Below are 25,308 nucleotides of genomic sequence, written 5' to 3' on the forward strand. Positions count from 1 at the left end.
TGCGGTTCTCGTGATGAGAAACATCTGGTATCCAAACCAAAGTTCGAACAACAGTTGCCCGAACTGAAAGAAATACACTGGGCGAGAACATATCGAAACAGTCAATAATATGCCAGATAGCAATTACATCAGAACCCGTTTTCGCTGTAAGACTTGTCATACCTTCTTCAAAAAGGCTGTCGCATACTTGTTGAAACAGACCTCACTTAACGTTTATTCAGTCGGTATCGCAAAAGTCCGGGGGGGGGGGGGGGGGGGCTGATTATGACCAAGCCACCAACAGCGGGGCGGGCTATGGAAGCTGGCAGTCGGCAGCTAAACAAGATAAGGCATTTCACAAAGCTCGGTTCGCCGTTCAAGCCAGACCAACAAGGGCCGAGATATCATGATCGGTGTATATCGAAACTTCCCCGCTTTGCCGAGCTTCTTGGTTGCGGTTTTCCCTTTGCCAAGGCCTAGCCGGGTCCCCGATTGAAGCACATGCCTTTTCTGTCCTCTTGGCCCAGCGCCTCATTGTTTTAACGTCACTTTGAACCGATGACATTGCCAGAATGAGAAGAAGTAAACATCCATTTCTTGTGTATCTTTGAACAGTTTATGATATTAATGTCGCCATTGACGCTATTATCAATATAGTGCTGAAATGATGAAGTTCCCAATACTTTTTGCTCGGTTCTCATGTTGGCCCATTTAATCATGATTTATTGGGTATCGGTTGGCTCGAACCAGGATCTTAGCGATGGCGTAATCTTGCCCATGTGGTCCTCTGAGTTGAATTCTTGGCCGACAATGCACTGTAACTATTTGAATGCGTCCATATGCAGGCACCTACTCACATACGAGCAAGTTATCCCCACAGGAAGAAATCATTGGCGAACAGGGTTTCGGCGAGGCATTTGGCTGGGCTTTTCAACCCGCCATCGGCAAGGCGAGTCAGGGTGAAGAATAAAATAGAGGTGGACAGTTCAAACTCATTTTCCACAAAAGTAACTTTCAAGGGCTCTGTTGTGAGATCGACATTGCTTAAGTTGCCATAAACTGTGCTTACAGGCAACCCAATTACGGAATACTACTATTACTCTGTCTCTCTCCCAAAGGTTATTGGGATTAAACAACGGCACCCCTGGTACCGATTGCCATAGCGCCTCAGCCACCGACTCTAATTCCCCCTCTCTTAGGCTTGGCACCTGCCTGATGAAGCACTGATGATCCACAAAGCCGAGGGGCCGGCCCCAGAAACAACAGCTTCGTGCCCCTGTTCACGGCTTTTCTCCGCTGCCTTTCTCTCATCTATTTGCCCCCTACCAAATGACCTTCTATCCGCGTGCTAGCAGCAAAACGCAATGCCAGCCATATCTTTCAACCATGTTATGTAGACCAACATTCGCCATCCACTGGCGCAAAAGTTCTTTGCCAAGACAAACCGACATCGTTCACCTGCCCGAGGTAGCATCGCCTGGTCTGCATCGATGCCTCAGTGACTTCGAACCATGTGGTTAATCCACGAGGACCAGCCTCTTGGATGTCTCCGCGATATTGTGATTCACTGTTCCTTGAATTGAATTTCGCCGCTTTATGGGTCTGGACGAACCTTTTCCTTGTACTGCCACTGCAGTGACCTGGCAGTTGCCAGAGTTACACCGTAGGCCTCTGCCCTACTAACATGCCACCATGCGGTTATACGAACACCGGAGCTCACTCCAACCTTGACCATCGCAGACTCGGGGGGGCATGTCGCCTTATCGCGCAATCCCGCTGCTTCGGCGACCTGCCTCTTGGCACGCGCCCAGACGGCATGGGCCTCAGAAGATATAAAACTCCCCGTCCTCCACCACCTTGGTAATTGTGATTTTCCTCTGGTCGATCAGTCCTCTCACTGGGATCCATTGAAGCTTGTTCAATAATCACTTCGTGCCCTTAATTGGAGCTTGAGAATAGCTTCCATCCTTCACGATGAAGACCGCTACCGCCCTCGCCGCGGCTCTGTTCGCGGCGCGCTCCTTTGCCACCGACCCTCTCACTGCCGACAAGGCCGAGGCCGATATCCTTACCAAGGAGTGAGTTTCTTTTTTTTTTACCAAATTTGTCAAGATCAATCTTCGATTCTAATATCCCGTCTTTCAGGCTCGAGCGTAACCTCTGGAACTTCAACAAGATTGCCCGCGAAAACGGCGGCAACCGTGCCTTCGGTCTTCCTGGATACAAGGCTTCCTCAGACTACATTCTTGAGCGTGTCCAGGGCCGCTTCCACAAGCAGCTTGACACCAAGATCCAGTACTTCAACCACACCTTTTCTCAGACCCGTGAGCTCAAGGTCACTGGCCCTGACGGCGAGGATGTTTACGCCGTTCAGCTCCAGTACAACCACCCCACTACGCTCCCTGGTGGTGACACTGCTCCTCTCATCGACATTCCGGTTGACGATGCGCGAGGTATGGAAAGCAACATTCTAATGATTAGAGAGACAATGAAAGCTTACCAATCTCAAAAACAGGCTCTGGCTGCTTCGCCGACCAGTGGGAGGGCATCGATGCCACCGGCAAGCTCGCTCTCGTGAAGCGTGGTGTCTGCGCCATCGCCGATAAGCTTAAGCTCGCCAAGGCTGCCGGCGCCGTCGGCGTCATCCTCTACAACCAGACCCCCGGCACGGACATTGGCTCCGCCACCCTGAGTGCCGAGAACCTGGGCCTGCTGGTGCCCGTCGGCCTCATCCCCCTCGAGGTCGCCACCGCCTGGAAGGAGCGCATTGCCGCTGGCGAGACCCTCGAGGTCAACCTCCTCGTCGATGCCATCTGGGATGAGCGCGAGACCTGGAACATCATCTCCGAGACCAAGGAGGGCGACCCCAACAACGTCATTGTCCTCGGCGCCCACTTGGACAGTGTCCAGGCCGGTCCCGGTGTCAACGACGACGGCTCCGGTTCCACCGCCCTCCTCGAGATTGCCGGCTCCTTCAAGAAGTACTCCGGCTTCAAGAACAAGGTCCGCTTCATCTGGTGGGGTGCCGAGGAGAGCGGTCTCGTCGGATCTCTCTACTACACCTCCAAGCTGTCCGAGGAGGAGGCCGACGCCATCCGCTTCTACTGGAACTACGACATGATTGGCTCCATCAACCCCGTCTACGCCGTCTACCGCGGCGACAACCCGGGCGACAACTTCGGCGCCCAGCCCATCCACGAGTACATCGCCGCCCAGGGCAAGCCCGCCAGCTACGGCGGCTTCGGCAGCAGCTCCGACTACGTCGGTTTCCTCCAGCTCGGTATCCCGTCCTCCGGCATCTTCACCGGTGCCGGCGCCCCGACCGACCCCTGCTACCACTTGGCCTGCGACACCCTCGACAACATCAACTGGGACGCCCTCACCATCAACACCAAGGCCGCCGCCCGTGTTGCCGCCGACTTCGCCAACGAGCTGCCCGCCGGTCTCCCCCGTCGCAGCAAGACTACCCCCGCCCGCCGCAGCCGTGAGGCCATCCGCCGCGAGTTCCAGAAGTGGGCTCTCGCCGCCGAGCAGGCTGACCACGCCAAGAGCTGCTCCCACGGCGACGAGCACGTCGTTTAAAAAAAAAAGTGGCGCAAACGAGGCCATAGATGAGTATAAACTATAATGTCTTTATGATACCAATGTATATAGTCATTGAATAAACGAATACTTTTCGTCAAATGCCTTACTCTCTCCGTGAAGATGTTTTGCTGTGTCGTCCACTGACGGATCAATCGCCACTTTTCACAAACTCGCGCAGATAAAAAAGATTATTGATTGCTATCTGGCGCAACGCAGATCCCTGGAGTTTGGGGGTTTCGCACCTGCCCTACCCGGATTGCCAAGATGCAAACCCCTGGCGTGTGGCAATCGACAATGTAACCCTAAATCAAGACTCGACGCGTTCTGCGCCCCCCGGAGAATTGTGTCGGTGGGAAGACCTTACTGCGGCACATTCAGCTCGTATGAAAATGCGGCCTAAAGTAGTGTAGGTACCAACCAGAAGAAAAGGAACAGCCAAAACTTGCTGCCTACGAAGCAGGCTGCTCAAGTTTGTGCCTTGTCGTGGCTAAGTATACTCGGCGGATACACCAACCAGCATCATGATCAACAATGCTACAGACTATCCTACGCCAAGCCATAAGCAGACGCAGACCGATTCCTGAGCTTAACAGTATGCTAAGTATGGATGTAGGAACGAAGGTTTTGCGTTGTATGATTGGTCTCAGGCTCCAGCGCGCATGCATAACCGCATCCTGGGCTTCAGCCGCTGGGCGTAACTCGCAGCTTACTGTGCCGCGGGTGTTGTGATGATGATCCAGGCTGATTCGCCATTTCTTGTTCCCAATTTAACTGCCTGGTTTCAAAAGCTTTGCTAAGGCTGAAAAAATATCAGCGCCGTCGTAGCCCGAACTTCAAACCTTCACTTCTATTCTCTGCATCGCATACACCCACCAAGACATCATTCATGAATTGACTGCAGCATACCGCAATATAATGGCGTCGGATTTTGGACAGCCTCGAGGCACCGAGATGGCATACATCGACAACGGCCTCTATCCCGTACCTCACTCGGACGTGATCGTCAACGAATCGGCGTCATCATCGCAGTACATGCCGTATCACGGCCCGCAGAAGGGAGATTATACTCAGATCACCACCGATGGCCCAATAAGGAATGAGAGGAGGATATGTGGCGTCAGCAAAGCCATGTTCATTTTGTGGTGTGTGATTGCTTTCATGGTTGCTCTGCTGGTCGTCATCGGCGGTGTATTCGGAGCCATGCTGGCGCGGCAAGAGTCAAGGATACAGAGTATGGAAAGCTCACGAGGAACTGCGTAAGACATCCTTTTTTTTTTTTTTCTGCTTCTTTTTTTGCGATTATCTTTGCCAGGTCAAGCAGCATTCGCCAGCCCGACTAACATTTACCCCTCCAGAACCGAATCCGCTCCAGCAGCAGCGACTACGTGGGTAAACATACCAGATTGGGAGTACATCGGATGCTACCGAGACAACTCCCAGAGAATCTTCCGGGGCGCGCGTACGAACTTCACCGATAGCCAGACGAACTCGGAGTGCAAGAACTATTGTCAAAAAGATTTCGGGTATTTCGCTACGGAGACCGGCGGCGAGTGCTATTGCTCCAGCACGCCTCCGGAGAGCAAGCTTCTTTCGTCGCCGTGGAACTGCAACGTGCCTTGTCGGGGTAACAAGGAGGGCGAAGTGTGCGGAGGGGCTTGGCATATGAGTGTGTGGAAGAAATCAAAGCAGTGAAGGATGTGGTGGTTACTAGATGCACATAATGATCTAATGAATGCTATTGTACACCGGTGTTGCCATCACTCTGGCTCTCTCTCTGGCCATTGGTGAAGGGATCTCGTGGGATTCTGCTCCTCCATTAAAGTCAAACTCATGCGCTTGGAAATGCCATGTTGGCTGATTTTACTCGAGAAACTAGCTGGTCGATATCTTTCATTAGTGCAGCATCATTTGCCCTGCCCACGTTGCCGTGCTGTCACTTTCTAACCCGACGGACCGGCCCCAAAGCCGAGACGGCATTGGCGAGGCATGAAAGCAATTCTCCGACCGGCCGGCAGCTCCAAATAAGCTTCCGCATCCAACATGACTCGTGCACAAGACCGGCTGTAATTGACGGAGAAAAGGGACCGACCAGCCCGATCCTTAGCCGGCGGCCACCGGTCCCGCATCAGTTACATACCCGGTCATTCGCAATCCGCGCCGGCACAATTTGTTGGCCAGCCATTTTCTGCCTACCTTGCCCACCTTGCCTTGGAGGCACAGTGTCGATGGGAGCGGCCAAATTCTCGGCAAATACTTCAATGTCGAGTATATGCGCTGTTTGGTTGCTTATTGCCGACGGGGCGGAAATAACCCATATCTGGCGGTGCTGAAAATGACATTTCCGTCGTCAGCAACCTCTCCTCGCGAAGGGGGGGTGGTCGCTTTGTGACTGAACTCGTACAAGGCAAAAAAGATGAAATACCGACGACCAATTGGTAGGTTGTCCCAACGTGTATTCAGGCGTGGCCCCATACTGTGATATTGTCCCATTGATAAGCTCGCCATCACCCCCGTCTGTGTCGTCTTGCAGGAGCCGATCAACCCCACGATACTACGTGAAACACCATTGGCCAAGCTTGTCGGGTTCTCCCCGATGTTCGTCTACACCAAGTTAGGCTCTGCAGCAACGCTTCTCAGCGGGATTGAAGCGCAACCCAGCTTGTCTTGTTCAGGAACTTTGTCCGCGCCGACGTGTAGTTCAAGCTCCTCTAGTGCGGCCTCAAGGATCGATGTGCCAGGTCTCCCAAAATTGGTACGTCCGATGGCGCAACTCGCGCCGGTGCCAAGAAGCAACGAGATATATATGTTGCCATGCCCAAGTCCGTTTTCGCAGAAGCCAGCCACAGCCCAGTCACTCCATCAACGCGGCAAGTTTTCCGACTGATCCTACACGATGGCGGAAACGCAACCTACGAAGTCGCCCTCGCGGTCCTTCCGCTCCTTCATCTGGGACACGGACACTCATCTCAAGAGCCCCGAGGAGCGCAAGCTCCTTCGCAAGTTGGATTTCTCCATCTTGACTATCGGGTGCTTAGGTACATTGCTTTCTCAGCCTCGACTACTTGGAGCGGAAAGACACTAATGGCTGCAGGCTTCTTCATGAAGTATCTTGACCAAGGAAACCTCGCCAATGCCTACGTATCAGGTATGCAAGAAGACCTGAAAATGTTCGGCAACGAGTATACGTATGCCCAGACGGCCTACACATGCGCATATGCCGTCATGCAAGTTCCCAGCACCCTCATCGTGCAGAAGATCAGGCCCAGCATCTGGCTAGCTGCTATGGAGGTCGCATGGGGAGTCTTCACTTTTGCCCAGGCCGGAACACACAGCTCCAGCCAGCTTTACGCCTTCCGGTTCTTCGTCGGTTTCTTTGAAAGCTCCTTCTTTCCTGTTTTGTTATACGTGCTTGGCTCGTGGTACACGAAAACTGAGCTTGCGAAGAGAGTTGCAATCTTTCACATGACAGCACCCCTGGGGTCTGCATTTGGCGGATACCTCCAAGCGGCAGTCTACAAGAGCCTCGACGGCGCTCACGGCCTGGCCGGTTGGCGATGGTTGTACATTGTCTGCGGCGTAAGTCTACAAGCCTTAATGTCTCGTATGATCATTGTTAACGTTATCTAGTGTATGACTGTGCCTGTAGGCCTAGCCACCTATTTTGTTCTCCCGGATACGCCGTACACCACGAAATCAAAGTTCTTGACGTCCAAGGAATGCGATCTGGCCATCGAACGAGTGCAAAAGGCAGGAAAGGCAGCACCTGCAGGGGTCACGCTTGCGACGTTCAAGCGTGTGTTGACAAAGTGGAGGTGGTATGCTTTCGTTCTAGGCTATGTGGTGAGTACCTGTCAGCTTCCTGAAAAAAAAAAAAAAACACTTTGAACATTGCTAACAAGACCACTGCAGCTGTATGGTGAATCCTGCCAGGCTAGCGGCTACTTTGGCATCTGGCTCAAGTCAGAAAACTTCTCAGTTGTGGACCGAAACGTGATTCCCACCGGCTCGAGATTGATCATGGCGTTTTGTGTCGTTCTATGGGGCTTCCTGTCTGATTACACTGGGAGTCGATTTGCCCTGATTGTGGGCCCTTTGGTAAGCTATCATCAGATGGAAAACCCGTTGGAAGCGCCCGCAGTCCTAACTCTAAGACTACATAGTTTCTGGGTTTGATCCCCAACGGCATTCTAGCTGTTTGGCCACCGAGCGTGGCTTTGAAAGAATTCGCTTTCCTCACGAGCAGTATCCATCTGATGACTGCTGTCTTGTAAGTTTACTAACCCATTTTCAACTAAGGCCTACATTAGAAAGAACTTACCGCTAATAAACCCCTAGCTACACTTGGGCTAATGAAGTCTGTGCCGGTGACAATGAAGAACGCGCCTTGGTCATCAGCAGCATGAATGGAATGCAATATGCAGTCGATGCTTGGTTGCCCATTGTCATTTTCCCTCAAACAATGGCACCCAGCTTCAGTAAGTATTTCGTATTCTGTTCGAATCTCATTTGTCCGGATGATACAACGATACTAAATTTCCTTCGTTGTGTAATGCCACGACATTTATTGGGGCGCGTCGTAACTAATAGTTTATCTTCTAGGACGTGGTTTCCCTGCTACCTTTGGCTTTATCATTGCCGCGATTCTTGCTGTCATCGGCATTAGATTGTTGCTCTTGAGAGAGCAGAAGCGGAACCCTGTGGCCCCGGGGACGTCAATAGAAGCCGGAGTCATCGGACAGAATGACAAAGCAGACGAAAGCACAGGCGAAGTAGACAAGGCTATAGAACAGTCTGTCGACACGAAGAAGTAGATTCATATTTGGATTGTTAATTCCTAAGCCTTACATTTATTTGAGTAACTAACTCTCTTGGCGCAATATTACGCAAATAGAGTGTCAAGGTACTTGGGCTATGTCCAAATCAACTCAATTTAGACTTCCCGTGCTGAATAGAAAGAAGACATCAATCCTCGCAACGATCATTACGAAGTTTGAAATAATATCTTATCACTTGCGTCGATCTTACGGACACCTACTGAAAAAGAACATTGTCAATCTTCTTTTTATCAACCTTACGTATAAATTGACAACACAACAAGATCATTGCCCAGGATGAAATCAGATGAAACTGGCACTCCGGAGACGCCGCGACACCGTTGCTTCTGACTTGCATACGCAGCAACATAGTTCTTCATGCATGCCAGTCGTCTCAAGTATCTTTGGGGCTATCCTGAGCGTTCAATAGCCGTGCACGCGCGGCAAACGCCAGTCAGTTGACAGCAGTTAACCCTTTGCGAAACTTGGGCCACTAGTTCGGGCTCACTATGAGGCCAAGTAGCCTGATTAGGCAACACTCGAGAACAATGCATTTATGCCTGCTACTATTGCCATGCTTTAGCTGTCTCTGGTGGCTCTCCTAGGTCAACACAGGCCGTGCGAGCCAGTCGTAAACCTCACTTTTGCCGGGATGCTTGGGTGTTGCTTGTCTCGGATCACAGTGACCCCGCAGCCGGTCGTTCCGACATGCGTGTTTCACTGACCTACATAAACTTTCGCGAGCCCTTAGTGATTGAGCTAGTGGTGAAGGGAGAAATTTTTCAGGAGAGCTCATCTCATTCAATCTGCATTCTTCATTGCACAGCAGGCCATATCTCACCTTGACCTTGCATCTACATCAATTCACACATTATCGCGAAGTCGAGAGTAAGGAGGCTTAGAAACTGGCGATAGCAGTGCACCCGGGAGCAATCTGATATCGGATCACAACCAATACCGAAAAAAGGAATCACTCGAAAATGACAGCTCAGCCTCGAGTGCCGATTTCGGCCTCGGCCGCAGTCCCGGCAATCTACCAAATCTTGTTCATGACCATTGAACCCATCTTCGCCCTGTTGGGCAGTGTTATGACTCTCCACGCACCGAACCAGTATCTTGCGGGACTGACGCGCAACTCGCACCCGTACGCGCCGAATACGCGATTCCTTTTCACGCAGCTGAGCGGATCTTGGCTGTTTTTCGCCTTCACCGAAGGCGTGGTCCTGCGGCTCTTTGATGACCTTGACCTGTGGCGCGTCGTCTGTGCGGGCATGCTCTTGAGCGACGCCGCCTACTGCCACGGCACGGCGCAGGCCATCGGAGGCTGGAAGGTTTGGCTGAATTATTCCGAATGGACGGTGGAGGATTATGTCATCTTTTATTCGACGGCACCGATGGTTTTGGTCCGGATTCTCATCGTGCTTGGCATCGGGGTGAAGACTTCAGGAGCTTCGAAGGGAGTGAAGCGGGAGTAGCGGTTTAGATTGCACGACTGGTTTTATGCTTCCCTTGCGCTAAATCGAAGTCAGCATCCACGCCACGTGTCTGACTAGTTGGGAGCTACATTTGAACGAAGCAGATAATTTAATAGCCTGTATCACAGAGTCAAAATTTCAAGCCTAACAGTTGCTACTTGTTCTTTTCAAGGGATGCCACTTGCGTGTTACATTCATTCCATGACTTTTGGGCCAAGAATTGAAATATGGTCTTATGCAATGTGCGGATACTACACCGGTGCTTGTTTAAGTATTGAGAGGTGATTATGAAAAGATAGACACTCTGGCTGCATATTCTCACCACACAATGTCGAGATGCTGCGTGCCGCGGTTCGCTCTGCATCGGAGTTTAAGAATCACGAATTTTGAGTGCTCAGTCAAGTTAAAAGAAGAATGTTTTGGTATTTGATGTGTCGCTTCTAATGAGGTCCATGGCATCTCCCTTGACATCAAGGCTTCGGTATTTTCGTAAAATCATTTTGTAGGTTTCACAGGGGGTGAAACGGAATTCCGTTCGTCAATAACAAATAACAGTAAATTGGTTCTAATCGATGGTTCATGATAGTTGAAAGTGGTGTTGTTGACCAGAAGGTGGGGATATTCCCCCTTGGCCTGTCACGTGGGTCTGGGAGGCTTGGGCCTCTCAGCCTGGCGGGCGTGTAGCTGGAAGTGCTACACGACTCCGTATTACGGAGGCTTGGGCCTCTCAGCCTGGCGGGCGTATAGCTGGAAGTGCTACACGACTCTGTATTCCAACTATCGCAATACTGGAAACTCTCTTTTTATAGTGTTAAAGCGGTTGGAATACGTTGTCCCTATATAGTTCCGTCTCCTCGTCAATTCGGCCTCCTATCCCTACTTTCTCCCGTAGTTACGGTCTTGTTACCTATCCCTCTATACATATCGTTATCGTATTGCTATTAACGAATCTCTCGAGGGCTTGATTTAGTATGCTCTTCGTAAGGGCATTAGCAAGGTTGTTTTCGCCGTTAATCTAACGAATTTCTTATAGTTCTTGTCTTTCGTACGATTGTCTTAACGCTATGATATCGATTATAAGTCGCTTTTCTTTAGTAGTGCCTAGCTTTATAAGACACTCGTATAGCGAATAAGAATCGGTATAGACAACTATCTAAATCGTTAGTAGGTTAAGGTAGTTAGTAATTATCGCTAGTTGTAACAGGGCAAAGAGCTATGGGGCGCTGCACTACTAGAAGCGCTATGGGGCGCTGTACCAAGAAGGTTAACACATATGTTTCACCGAGCGGGGCATAATACCTAGATAAAAGACAGGTTCTAGCTCCAGACTCTTGATCTAGAGGATCAAGAATTAGCTTTGGAAAAATACGATATTTATTACTATTATAACTATTCCTAGCTAAAACCTTGTAATAATTCTGATTCTTCTCTATTAGCTACTAATAGTTATAATGGTAGGAAGTGGTAGTGAAGATGAACGAATTTGCGAATCCCCTGACCTGATTAACCCTCCTGACGAACCGGCGAGTTAAGAGAATAGTAGCTATACTTAGCTAAGAGAGGTTGATTATACTACTCTTCTAGAGCGAATCGCCTAACTTGAGACATCTTTATCTTAAACCAAACGCTAAAACGATCTATTAGAGCAGCTCTAGCAGACATTATTAGTATGACTAAAACAGAGTCTTACCTCTAGCGAAGGGGGAGATATTAAGGTTAAGAATATCGAAGTATTTACGCTGAAAACTAGCTACCGAAAGCATACCGAATAGCTTTAAGATTTAGAACAAGCCTATGAGGGAGCTTTTAAAAGATATAAAACCGATATTAAAAAGATAGTCCTAGTGTTACGGCCAGCTAACTGACAGTGGGTTTGTGTTAACAGTAAGCCAGGGATTGACAACAGTAACAGTCGTTCTGGGGTCTGGTCGATTGAATCGTAGATCTTCAAAGGTCTTGGTGATCAGTCAAGGCCTCAACAAGAGTCGTAGAGTAGTCGTCACTTAGGTATAGCTGAAAGTACCGGTTAGGGTAATCACAAAGTTGATTGCTGAAGAGCTATGGAAGTCTGTCCTCGAGCCCGGCTCGAGTCCATCCTATATACAAGTCCTGAACGGTCCTCCTTATCTTGGCTATGTTGGATATTTGACATATCCAACATATCCGGGGATCGGTTGGATATTTGACATATCCAACATATCCGGGGATCGGTTGGATATCTGACATATCCAACATATCCAGCCCGGGTTGTCCTTACCCCGCGTTATCCCCGAGGCCACGTGACTTGTCCATAGTTCTTCCGTTCCGAGGATCCCTGGTTACACCTGTCCGGCTGGGTTACATATGCCCTGCGTTAGCCGCCGGGATCCAGGCGGGGTCGTGTTGGCGACCATGTCCAACGGGTCGTAACATGGGTGTGGGACGTTACTTAACAAAGGCCTTACGCGGATTACTAATAGTAATTAAAGCAAGACTATGCTTAATACTAAGGATAAGAGATATTAATACTAAGATGCTAGCAGCTACGACGATTAATAAAGTTACGGAAGATCTAATATTAAAGATACCTATTAAATATAAGGTCTATAGCAAACTCTTTATACTAAAACTCGAGACCGGATTACTAGAATATAGTAAGTAGGATTATAAGATCGAAATTAAGGAAGGATATAAACCTACTTTTAATAAAATATACCTACTTAACTAAGAAGAAATAAAAGCTTTAGACGAATAGCTTAACAAAAATCTTACGAAAGGATTTATTAAACCTTCGAAATTACCTATAGGATACCTTATATTATTTATACTAAAGAAGAACGGGAAGAAACGACTTTATATCGATTATCGACGACTTAACGATATTACGATTAAAGACTATTACCTACTACCCTTTATATCGGAACTAAGAAACCTACTTTATAAGGCTTAATAGTTTATAGCCTTAGACCTTAAAGAAGCTTATAACCTTATCCGAATTATAAAAGGAGATAAGTAGAAAACAGCCTTCCGAACGAGAAGAAGATAGTTTGAAACGTTAGTTATGCTATTTAGACTTACTAACATACCGGCTATATTTTAAACTATAATTAACTAAGTATTATAAGAATATCTAGATAAGTCTGTTATTATATACCTCAACGATATCTTTATATTCTCTAAAACGTTAGAAGAATATAAAAAGTATGTCTACGAGATTCTTAAAGCATTTAAATAAGCAAAGCTACTTATAAAACTAGAGAAGAGTCTGTTTTATAAATAAGAAGTAGAATTTTTAAGGTTTATAATTACGCTAGGCATAATCAAGATATCCCTTAACAAAATTAAGGCTATATAAGAATAGCCTATACTAGAGAACCCGAAGAATATACTATCCTTCTTAGGATTTATTAACTTCTACCGAAAATTCCTTAAAGACTATTCTAAAACGATATTACTTCTTACTAAACTTACTAAGAAAAATATACCTTAGGAATAGATAGATAAATAATAGAAAGCGTTCTAAGAAGTTAAGGATAAGGTTATATCGGAACCTGTTATCTAGATTCCGAACCTTAAGAAGCCTTTCGAGCTTGAAACGGATACTTCGAACGAAGCTAAAGGAGCGTAGCTAGGCTAAAGGGACAAGAACGGAGTCTTATACCCTTATAGATTCTTTTTAAGGAAGTTCTAAGGACTTAAACTAAATTACTAGATCTATGATAAGGAACTTATAGTAATTATTAACGTATTTAAAGAATAAAGACCCTAACTATTAAGAACAAAGTACGAAGTAAAAGTATATACGGATTATAAGAATCTAGCATACTTTACTACTTCGAAAAAGCTTAATAAACGACAAATTAGATAGTTAGAATTCCTCTCAGAATTTAACTTTAGAATTATCTATAGGAAAGGATTAGAAAACGGCAAAGCAGACGCGCTTAGCCGAAGACTTAATTATAATGTTACGACCCGTCAGATGCACTTAACAGACCCACTGGGTCGGGCGGCTACGACAGGACATATGTACGTAGGATCACGGGAACAAGGGTAAACCTCTCGGCAAGGAAGAACTACGTTACAAGTCACGTGACAATCGACCAATCAGGACAGAGTCGACAGAGTCGACGAGCGACTCTGTAGACTCCTGTAAAGGACCAATCAGAAGAGAGTCGATAGAGTCGACGAGCGACTCTATAGACTCTCTAAGACATTGGGAAACGGGACTTGTATATAGACCAGGACTTGAGCATCTGCTTAAGCCTTCTAGATAGTTCTTCAGCAATCAACTTGTGATTCATCCTCGAATGACTTTCAGCTTACCTCTCAGTATTGTGAATACTAAGAACCTCGTTACCATAGTGTAAGACTGATCACCTTACCCTAACCCTACGATCTACCAGAACGACCTCTACGAACCAGTGTTAGTCTCTTACTGCACCTTCTGTTAGCAGAACCCTACTGTCAGATAGCTGGCCGTAACACTTTGATTGCTCCTGTTCAGTAAGTTGCCCTTTGAGACTAACGAACAGTATAAGACAAGATGTCTTCGCACGGAACTACCGAAAACCCTACTCCTGGAACCTCGTCCACGTCCGAGAGACGTATTCCCCAGAATCTGGCCCAAGAGATTCAAGACCAGGAAATGAAGGAGGAATCCGATAGCGATGACGACAATGAAGAACTTAAGCGGCAACTTGAGCGGAACAACAACGAGCTCAGGGAAATGAAAAACCTGTTCAACCAGAACGTCAAAGCCCTCAAGGAGCTACAGGAACAAGCCCGCCGCACCAAAGAACTAGAGAAGGAAGTCACAACCCTTCGAGCTGCCGCGAACGTCATATCAGCTCCTGTCGAAGGAAGAGAACGCCTTAAGCTCAACACCCCTACCACCTTCGACGGAACCCCTGGACAGCTCAAAGGATACTTGGTACAGATACGGACCTACCAAGCCTTCCACATCAACACGTTCCAGAACGATACCGAACGTGTCGTCCACGCCGCCACCTTCTTGAGAGGGAAGGCCCTCGCTTGGTTCGAACCCCTCCAACAAGAATGGCTGGACACCCCTATCGAGAGATACAGTCAAGAAGTGAAGGACATCTTTTTCAGCTTCAGTAGATATGTTAAAGCCCTTCAATCTCTCTTCTTAGACCCCGATGAGAAAAGACAAGCAGAAAGAGAACTAGCGAGCCTACGACAAAACAAATCAGCTACAATGTACGCCGCAGAATTTCGACGACTCGCAGCCAGACTCGACATGACCGACGAAAGCAAAGTCTTCGCTTTCTACCAGGGTCTCAAGGACGACGTCAAGGACGAAATGGCCAAAGTGGACACGCCACCTAGCTTCCTTGATTATGTCGAATACGCCATTAAGATTGACAACCGACTGTTTGAACGACGCAAGGAAAAAGGAGAAAAACGTCAAACAGCCAACTCAGGAAAGAAATACCAATAGCAACCTCAACACAAGTTCAACAACAAAAACCAGAACAACAGGAACAACAATCAGCAGAGCACCGCACATGGACAACACAGTGGACCCATGGACCTGAGCGTCGCGCAAAAAGACAAACCCAGACGCAGAGAATTCAAATGCTATAACTGCGACAAGCCAGGACACATGGCCAGACACTGCATACAGCCTAAGAAACTTACGGCAACCCCTAAGCAAGCCAACGCTGCAACCAAAATCCCTAGCCACGAAGAAAAGGGATGGACAGCCTGCTATGACAATGATTGCACTACGCACAGGCATGCAAAAGAGAATAGTGGATGGTACCCTCAAAACCCAGCAGGACGATCGGGATACGACACCACCAACATACCCAAGGCCATTGCTGTGATAGACCGATACACCGGTGGACCGGATTACACTAAGCAGCGACAAGAGCCACTCGACGACTAGGAACAAGCGAAGAAGGCCGCGGAACTCAACAACGCCTTCCAAGATGGTAGCATTGTGTACCAACCGGGACTCTTATGGGACATCCCACGCCTCGCCAACTATCGACAGACGAATAAAGTAAACACCCCGGAAAGTCTCTCAGAAGAAGAAGCTAGGAAACTCGAAGAAGAAAACGAGACAGCCATCAAACGGATACAAGACGCCATCAACTACACGATGCAAATTCGAAACAACAGCGAAGTTGGAGACACCCTCCAACACATGCGGAAAACCCGAGACCGCCGCATCGCACTACGCGGAAACACCCGAGGACAGTATCAACTCAAGTACAAAGCAACCCAATTTGTCTACCAACCCCAAAACGATGGAAAGACGGAACGAACCCTCGCGGTAGCCAGCAAATACGCCCGCAAAGCCACCGAGCAATTGGATGAAATGCTAAGACAACAACAATTCAGGGACGCTAGCACCCAGACCCGAGTATACCAAGCAAAGGACAACCTAAGCCAACGATGGAGCTCACCATATACCACGGTAGCCAGCGACTCGACCTTTGAATTGCCACAAAGAACCCGCGCTACTCCTCAACCTATCTCGGAATGGGCTGAAGACGTCGTAGACGGACCACCCTCGGCGGAAGTACGTCCACAAGGAACGTCGATAGACGATACCGACCCGGAAGACGCAGAAGAAGAACACCATCTCGACAGAATGGAAAAAATTAAGGAAGTACTAGAATACAAATACATCGACCCCCAAGACGACTGCCAACAGATCGCCTTCCATGCAGAAGAATATCATAACAAAATCCCTACAACAATCACACAAACCCGGGATAAAGAAATATTCTTAGAAGACGATCCCAGGATTACGACACAGCACAGAGAACACAAGGAGATAGCATGGATCTACTGCATCTTCGATCACTGCGCCTACCATCTCTCAAAGAAAGCAGAAAACGAACTATACCCCAAAAGAAAAGAAGAACTGCGAATCCGCAGAGCCCATGAGGAACAAGAACTCTCATATTGGGAAGTACGGGGAGAACCCGGAGAATGGAAAACCAACAACAATGGAATAGCATTCCTACGACCCAGCGTCGAATACCCTCAGAAGTGTGTGAACCACTTCACGGGAGTCTGGTGGAATTGCAGGGAAGACCTATGCAAACTCCACTACATTCCAAAAAGCGAAAGTTGGAGATTCCGACAACAAGAACTAGACAAGCAAGGACAGGACGGCGAGACGCCCAGCCCACCTCGTCTAGGAATCAGAGAAAGTAACCTCGGCAGAGACCGAAAGAAGGGCGAGAAGGCCCTCTACTCAAAAAACTAGGAGAGCCGCCTTGTCCGGGACACATGGCGAGCTCCCCCAGCAAGTCCCTATATGCTACATTCGACGACGACGCACAAATGAAGATCACAGTAAACCTGGGCGGATACACCACACAGGTCCTGATAGACTCAGGAGCCCAAGGAAACTTTATCGCACCCCGAATAGTGCAACAGCGAGAAATACCATAGAATCAAAAGCAAAACCCTTACCGACTAAGGAATGTAGAAGGGAAAGAAGTCGAGTATGGCGGAGGCAGCATTGATCAGGAGACAGCGCAACTCCCTTTGCTCTACCATAGCCATCAGGAGCTTATCAGCCTCGACATCACGGAGATAGGAAACCACGACGTTATCCTCGGAATTCCATGGCTACGAAGACATAACCCACAAATCGATTAGGTTACCGGCCGAATGAAATTCAATCCAGCCTCTGAGAAGCACTCGACGAAGGCCTCATGCGGATTACTAGCAGCAACCAGAGCAAGACCACGCCTGATGCTAAGGATAAAAGACATTGGCACTAGGACGCTAGCAGCCACGACGATTGACAAAGTCACGGAAGATCCAATGTCAAAGATACCTGTTGAATACAGGGTCTACAGCAAACTCTTTGCACCAGAACTCGAGACCGGATTACCGGAACACAGCAAGTGGGATCACAAGATCGAAATTAAGGAAGGACACGAACCCACCTTTAACAAAATATACCCACTCAACCAAGAAGAAATGAAAGCCTTAGACGAATGGCTTGACGAAAATCTTGCGAAAGGATTCATCAGACCTTCGAAATCACCCGCAGGATACCCCGTACTATTCGTACCAAAGAAGAACGGGAAGAAACGACTTTGTGTCGATTATCGACGACTCAACGATATTACGATCAAAGACTGTTACCCACTGCCCCTCATATCGGAACTAAGAGACCTACTCTACGAGGCCCAATGGTTCACAGCCTTGGACCTTAAAGGAGCCTACAACCTTATCCGAATTGCAGAAGGAGATGAGTGGAAAACAGCCTTCCGAACGAGAAGAGGACAGTTTGAAACGTTAGTCATGCCATTTGGACTCACCAACGCACCGGCTACATTCCAAACTATGATCAACCAAGTACTACGGGAATATCTGGACAAGTCTGTTGTTGTGTACCTCGACGACATCCTTATATTCTCCAAAACGTTGGAAGAACACAAGAAGCATGTCCACGAGATTCTCAAAGCACTCGAACAAGCGAAGCTACTTGTGGAACCAGAGAAGAGTCTGTTTCACAAACAGGAAGTAGAATTTTTAGGGTTCACAATCACGCCAGGCGTAATCAAGATGTCCCCTAACAAAATCAAGGCTGTGCAAGAATGGCCTACACCAGAAAACCCGAAGGACATACTATCCTTCTTAGGATTTGTCAACTTCTACCGAAAATTCCTCAAAGACTACTCCAAAACGATATTGCCTCTTACCGAACTCACTAAGAAAAATGCACCTTGGGAATGGACAGACAAACAACAGAAAGCGTTCCAAGAAGTCAAGGACAAGGTCACATCGGAACCCGTCATCCAGATTCCGAACCCTGAGAAGCCCTTCGAGCTCGAAACGGATGCTTCGAACGAAGCTGAAGGAGCGCAGCTAGGCCAAAGGGACGAGAACGGAGTCCTACACCCCTGTGGATTCTTTTCAAGGAAGTTCCAAGGACCTGAACTGAATTACCAGATCCATGATAAGGAACTTATGGCAATTATCGACGCATTCAAAGAATAGAGACCCCAACTATCAGGAACAAAGTACGAAGTAAAAGTGTACACGGATCACAAGAATCTGGCACACTTCACCACTTCGAAAGAGCTCAACAAACGACAAATCAGATGGTCAGAATTCCTCTCAGAATTCAACTTCAGAATCATCTACAGGAAAGGATCAGAAAACGGCAGAGCAGACGCGCTCAGCCGAAGACCCGATTACAAGGACGAAGTCCCAGAAGAAACTCAGGTTATCCTCAAAAAAGACAATGGCGACCTCGTACCCGCCGCGAAACTCTTAATGATCGGCGACCGTGTCAAGACCAGCACGACTGGAAGAATGACACACGACCAGATCAGGGAGATACACAGCGCACCCGCTCACGGTCACCAAGGAGTTACAAAAACCTAGAAACGAATTAGACAACACCACGACAAGCGAGTAACAAGAAAAGACGTCGCTAACGCAATCAAGGATTGCAAAGTCTGCGCAAAAAGTAAGCCTAGCAGACACAAACCATATGGAGAATTACAACCATTGCCAGCACTACCAGCACCCTAGCACTCAATCTCTCTAGACTTTATCGTCAAACTACCAAAATCGAGAGAACCACTCACTAAAGTACAGTACGACAGTATACTAGTGGTTGTGGATAGATTCACGAAGTACGCGTATTTCATACCATACTTGGAATCAAGCACGGCAGAAGACTTAGCATACACCTTTCTCAGGATCATTGTCAGCCAACACGGCCTGCCCCAGGAAATAGTATCAGACAGAGGATCAGTCTTTACGTCCAAGTTCTGGAGATCCCTGATCTCGCAGCTCGGAGCAAAGCACAGCCTCAGCACTGCCTTCCACCCGCAGTCCGACGGACAAACGGAAAGAATCAACCAGATCCTGGAAACGTACCTAAGGAGTTATGTGAACTACGACCAGGACAACTGGGTCAAGTTGTTACCAACCGCACAGTTCGCATACAACAGTTCAATAGGAGAAAGCACGCGAGAATCACCTTTCTTCCTCAACTATGGATTCAACCCTACCGCTTATGGAGAACCCCGAACCGGCTCTGCCGCGATAAAAGCAGTAGCAGACATCAAGAAACTTAAGGAAATCCAACAAAAACTACCCCAAGAACTCGAATTCGTACGGCAAAGAATGAAGAAACACGCCGACCGACATAGGGTGAGAGGCCCACCCCTAAAAGAGGGAGGTAGCGCCTACCTCATACGGCGAAACATCAAAACGAAACGACCTAGCGACAAACTCGACTTCAAAAAACTAGGACCTTTCGAAATCACGAAGAAAATTTCCGAAGTCAACTACGAGTTGAAACTACCGGAAACAATGAAATGTCACCCAGTCTTTCACGTCTCATTATTAGAACCAGCACCGGACGGTACACACACCGAAGACTGCATCATTGTGGAAACAGATGACACCGAATACGAAGTAGAACGCATTCTAGACCACCGGAGGAATGACGAAACAACAGAATACTTCATTAAGTGGAAAAACTATGGACACGAAGACGATTCGTGGGAACCAGCTAAGAACCTGGAACACGCTCAGGAAGAACTCCAACAATACTGGCACCAGAGGACGTCTCTGGACCCCAGTCGTCCAAACCGACGCCAGACCAATCCACAACGCCAATAGCACCCAGGGAATGAAGTGCACCCACAGTTTCCGAGCTAGCACTCTGCAAACCAAGAACCTCGGAACGATACTCATTCTCAACCTCCTCCACACGCCGCAAACCAGATCGAATGAGATCAGTCGCCTCACGATTGATGTCCTTGCGACGCCTTCGTAAACGACGAATCTTCGCCATAAGAGCTAACTGCTCTTCTTCAGCTTTCTCAAGCTCATCATCAATTTTATTTTCTGTTGCCGAACCCGAATGAGGGAAGCCGCGGAAGGACCGTGAATGTCGCAAGAATGCTTATCGGCAACGCAACGCGAACAACGAGAAGAATTAACTTCGGAAACGACGCAGTCGACACCGGCAGCCGCGCAACCGGAACAAGGGACAGGCATGATGAACCCGAACAAATCGACAAGCTGGCTAAGTTCCTTATAAGCCACAGGGTTCTTTGATTTGGATTTTTGAACGCGACCTGACATGATGTCAGCATTATGAATAAACAAGGAAGCACGATTGACGACTCCCCAACCTGGGAAGCCACGACCTACTTATGTTGGCCTTGAGGACAAGACCATCGAGGGGAGACCTGATGTTACGACCCGTCAGATGCACTTAACAGACCCACTGGGTCGGGCGGCTACGACAGGACATATGTACGTAGGATCACGGGAACAAGGGTAAACCTCTCGGCAAGGAAGAACTACGTTACAAGTCACGTGACAATCGACCAATCAGGACAGAGTCGACAGAGTCGACGAGCGACTCTGTAGACTCCTGTAAAGGACCAATCAGAAGAGAGTCGATAGAGTCGACGAGCGACTCTATAGACTCTCTAAGACATTGGGAAACGGGACTTGTATATAGACCAGGACTTGAGCATCTGCTTAAGCCTTCTAGATAGTTCTTCAGCAATCAACTTGTGATTCATCCTCGAATGACTTTCAGCTTACCTCTCAGTATTGTGAATACTAAGAACCTCGTTACCATAGTGTAAGACTGATCACCTTACCCTAACCCTACGATCTACCAGAACGACCTCTACGAACCAGTGTTAGTCTCTTACTGCACCTTCTGTTAGCAGAACCCTACTGTCAGATAGCTGGCCGTAACATATAAAGACGAAGTCTTAGAAGAAACTTAGGTTATCTTTAAAAAAGATAATAGCAACCTTATACCTATTACGAAACTTTTAATAATCGGTAACCGTATTAAGACTAGTATAACTAGGAGGATAATATACGACTAGATTAAGGAGATATATAGCATACCTACTTACGGTTACTAAGGAGTTACGAAAACCTAGAAACGAATTAGATAATATTATAATAAGTAAGTAATAAGAAAAGACGTTGCTAACGTAATCAAGGATTACAAAGTCTATGTAAAAAGTAAGCCTAGCAGATATAAACTATATAGAGAATTATAACTATTGCTAGTATTACTAGCACCTTAGTACTTAATCTTTCTAGACTTTATTATTAAACTATTAAAATCGAGAGAACTACTTACTAAAGTATAGTATAATAGTATATTAGTAGTTATAGATAGATTTACGAAGTATACGTATTTTATACTATATTTAGAATTAAGTATAGTAGAAGACTTAGTATATACCTTTCTTAGGATTATTATTAGCTAATATAGCCTGCCTTAGGAAATAGTATTAGATAGAAGATTAGTCTTTACGTCTAAGTTCTAGAGATCCTTGATCTTATAGCTCGGAGCAAAGCATAGCCTTAGTACTGCCTTCTACTTATAGTCTAACGGATAAATAAAAAGAATTAACTAGATCTTAGAAACATACCTAAGGAGTTATATAAACTACGACTAAGATAACTAGGTTAAGATATTACTAACCGTATAGTTCGTATATAATAGTTTAATAAGAGAAAATATACGAGAATTACCTTTCTTTCTTAACTATAGATTTAACCCTACCGCTTATAGAGAACCCCGAACTAGCTCTACCGCGATAAAAGCAATAGTAGATATTAAGAAACTTAAGGAAATCTAATAAAAACTACCTTAAGAACTCGAATTCGTATAGTAAAGAATAAAGAAATACGCCGACCGATATAAGGTAAGAAGCCTACTTTTAAAAGAGGGAGGTAGCGCTTATCTTATATAGCGAAATATCAAAACGAAACGACTTAGCGATAAACTCGACTTTAAAAAACTAAGACCTTTCGAAATTACGAAGAAAATTTCCGAAGTTAACTATAAGTTAAAACTACTAGAAATAATAAAATATTACCTAGTCTTTTACGTCTTATTATTAAAACTAGCATTAGACGGTATATATACCGAAGACTATATTATTATAGAAATAGATAATACCGAATATAAAGTAGAACGTATTCTAGACTACTAGAGGAATAACGAAATAATAGAATACTTTATTAAGTAGAAAAACTATAGATACGAAGACGATTCGTAGGAACTAGCTAAAAACCTAGAATACGCTTAGGAAGAACTTTAATAATACTAATACTAAAGGACGTCTCTAGACCCTAGTCGTCTAAACCGACGCTAGACTAATCTACGACGCTAATAGCACCTAGGGAATAAAGTATACCTATAGTTTCTAAGCTAGTACTTTATAAACTAAGAACCTCGGAACAATACTTATTCTTAACCTCCTTTATACGTTATAAACTAGATTAAATAAGATTAGTCGCCTTACGATTAATATCCTTGCGATGCTTTCGTAAACGATAAATCTTTGCTATAAGAGCTAACTGCTCTTCTTTAGCTTTCTTAAGCTTATTATTAATTTTTATTTTCTATTACTAAACCTAAATAAGGGAAGCCGCGGAAGGACTATAAATATCGTAAGAATACTTATTAGCAACGTAACGCGAATAACGAGAAGAATTAACTTCGGAAACGACATAGTCGACACCGGCAGCCGCGTAACCGGAATAAGGGATAGGCATAATAAACCTAAACAAATCGACAAGCTAGCTAAGTTCCTTATAAGCTATAAGGTTCTTTAATTTAGATTTTTAAACGTAACCTAACATAATGTTAGCATTATAAATAAATAAGGAAGTATAATTAATAACTCCTTAACCTAGGAAGCTACGACCTATTTATGTTAGCTTTAAAGACAAGACTATCGAGGGGAGACCTAATATTATAACCCGTTAGATATACTTAACAGACCTACTAGGTCGGGCGGCTACGACAGGATATATATACGTAGGATTACGGAAACAAAGGTAAACCTCTCGGCAAGGAAGAACTATGTTATAAGTTACGTAATAATCGACTAATTAAGACAAAGTCGACAAAGTCGACAAGCGACTCTATAGACTCTTATAAAAGACTAATTAGAAAAGAGTCGATAGAGTCGATAAGCGACTCTATAGACTTTCCAAGACATTAGGAAACGGGACTTATATATAGACTAGGACTTAAGCATCTACTTAAGCCTTCTAGATAGTTCTTTAGCAATCAACTTATAATTCATCCTCGAATAACTTTTAGCTTACCTCTTAGTATTATAAATACTAAGAACCTCGTTACTATAGTATAAGACTAATCACCTTACCCTAACCCTACGATCTACTAGAACGACCTCTACGAACTAGTATTAGTCTCTTACTATACCTTCTATTAGCAGAACCCTACTGTTAGATAGCTGGCCGTAACAGTTGTTATCTTTCGCTTTTTTCTTTTCTTTACTTATAAAGTCGGTTATCTATCTTAATAGTAAGTTCGGTATAGCTAAGAAAGTCTTTTAGTTTATCTAACTTAACGATCTTATCTTTAACTTCGTTTTTAAGTCTTAAGTAGAAGATAAATATCTTAGACTTATTAGTTATATCTAAGGTAGCGTAAAAGCGTCGAAACTCGGCGGTATAGTAAATTGCTAACTTAGTTTGTCTAAGGTTGTTAAGTTCCTTTTCTACTTTATTACGTTTATCTAGGTCTTAGAATAGGGATTTAAGTATATACTCGAATCCTTCGAAGCTATTAAAAATATTATAAGTCTCTATATTATAGTCTTCTAACGTTTCGTTTTGCTAGTAATTTTCTAAAAACGGTTTAAACTATTAAAAGGCTTTCTTATCTAGGAAGGTTAAAGTATATAAAACTTTCTTAGATTTATTTCTAAAGTTAAAATAGTAAAAGTTATAGTAATTCTTAAGTTAAATTAGGAATCCCTTAAGTTTGCTAAGAGTATTATTATACTTACTTAAGGTATTAAAACAGAGCTTCTCTCGTCTATCTATAAAGGTTTAGATAATATTAATAATACCTTATAAGGTATAGTTCTAGTTTAGGAGTTCCTAGTTACGTCTTTTAAGGTTCCGGATAATAGCTTAGAGTTGCTTAAAGACTACGGCGTTCGAATTAAATATTTCCTAAAGTCTCCTAACGGTATAGTTATTTTTACAAACCTAACGCTAAAGTTCTTTATTACCGTTATCTTCTTCTTCTTTAGATTCTTCTTCTACGTCTTTTATTTCTTCTTCTCTAAGTTTCTAAGCAAGGTTCTTAACGGGTGCCTTCCCCTTAGAAGAGTTAGGAGAAGTAGTAAGAGTTTTAGCAGTACTAGATAAAGACATCTTGTCGAAGGTATTATTTATTAGTTTCGTAAGGTTAACTTACTAAACAAGAGTAATTAAAGTATTACGGCTAGCTAGTAATAGTAAGGTTTCTACTAATAGAAGTTAAGGCTATAATACTAATAATAAGTCTTACGTCGTATATAAGTATATTATATTAGTAGATCGAAGGTTAAGGTAAAGTAATTAGTCTTATACTAAGTAATAAGGTATAGTAATATTATAAATTATAAGCTAAGCTAAAAGTTATTAAGGATAAATTATAAGTTGATTAC

The 25,308-nt window shown here is 45.6% G+C and overlaps 5 protein-coding genes across 5 annotated transcripts; 4 read left to right on the forward strand and 1 right to left on the reverse strand.

The window, feature by feature from the left end:
* Positions 1–1,953: 1,953 nt before the first annotated feature.
* Positions 1,954–3,561, forward strand: CTRU02_214434 (peptidase family M28; the record flags this gene model as incomplete). Its single annotated transcript, XM_036731697.1, has 3 exons — positions 1,954–2,057; positions 2,125–2,432; positions 2,495–3,561. The coding sequence occupies 3 exons, from the start codon at positions 1,954–1,956 to the stop codon at positions 3,559–3,561; spliced, it is 1,479 nt and encodes a 492-aa protein (XP_036576469.1).
* A 918-nt stretch (positions 3,562–4,479) lies between these two features.
* CTRU02_214435 (pyrrolo-quinoline quinone) lies at positions 4,480–5,256 on the forward strand (the record flags this gene model as incomplete). The annotated part of the gene is made up of 2 exons (XM_036731696.1): positions 4,480–4,820; positions 4,920–5,256. The coding sequence occupies 2 exons, from the start codon at positions 4,480–4,482 to the stop codon at positions 5,254–5,256; spliced, it is 678 nt and encodes a 225-aa protein (XP_036576468.1).
* A 1,201-nt stretch (positions 5,257–6,457) lies between these two features.
* CTRU02_214436 (major facilitator superfamily transporter) lies at positions 6,458–8,375 on the forward strand (the record flags this gene model as incomplete). Its single annotated transcript, XM_036731695.1, has 7 exons — positions 6,458–6,599; positions 6,656–7,140; positions 7,192–7,404; positions 7,474–7,659; positions 7,725–7,831; positions 7,900–8,039; positions 8,164–8,375. The coding sequence occupies 7 exons, from the start codon at positions 6,458–6,460 to the stop codon at positions 8,373–8,375; spliced, it is 1,485 nt and encodes a 494-aa protein (XP_036576467.1).
* Positions 8,376–9,358: 983 nt separating this feature from the next.
* Positions 9,359–9,853, forward strand: CTRU02_214437 (uncharacterized protein; the record flags this gene model as incomplete). The annotated part of the gene is made up of 1 exon (XM_036731694.1): positions 9,359–9,853. The coding sequence occupies one exon, from the start codon at positions 9,359–9,361 to the stop codon at positions 9,851–9,853; it is 495 nt and encodes a 164-aa protein (XP_036576466.1).
* A 10,507-nt stretch (positions 9,854–20,360) lies between these two features.
* On the reverse strand, positions 20,361–20,645 carry CTRU02_214438 (uncharacterized protein; the record flags this gene model as incomplete). The annotated part of the gene is made up of 1 exon (XM_070206241.1): positions 20,361–20,645. One exon carries the CDS (start codon positions 20,643–20,645, stop codon positions 20,361–20,363), a length of 285 nt encoding a protein of 94 aa, XP_070060015.1.
* Positions 20,646–25,308: the final 4,663 nt, after the last annotated feature.

This window comes from Colletotrichum truncatum (genome assembly GCF_014235925.2).
Source record: "Colletotrichum truncatum strain CMES1059 chromosome Unknown Contig_0011, whole genome shotgun sequence".
NCBI lineage: Eukaryota > Fungi > Ascomycota > Sordariomycetes > Glomerellales > Glomerellaceae > Colletotrichum > Colletotrichum truncatum.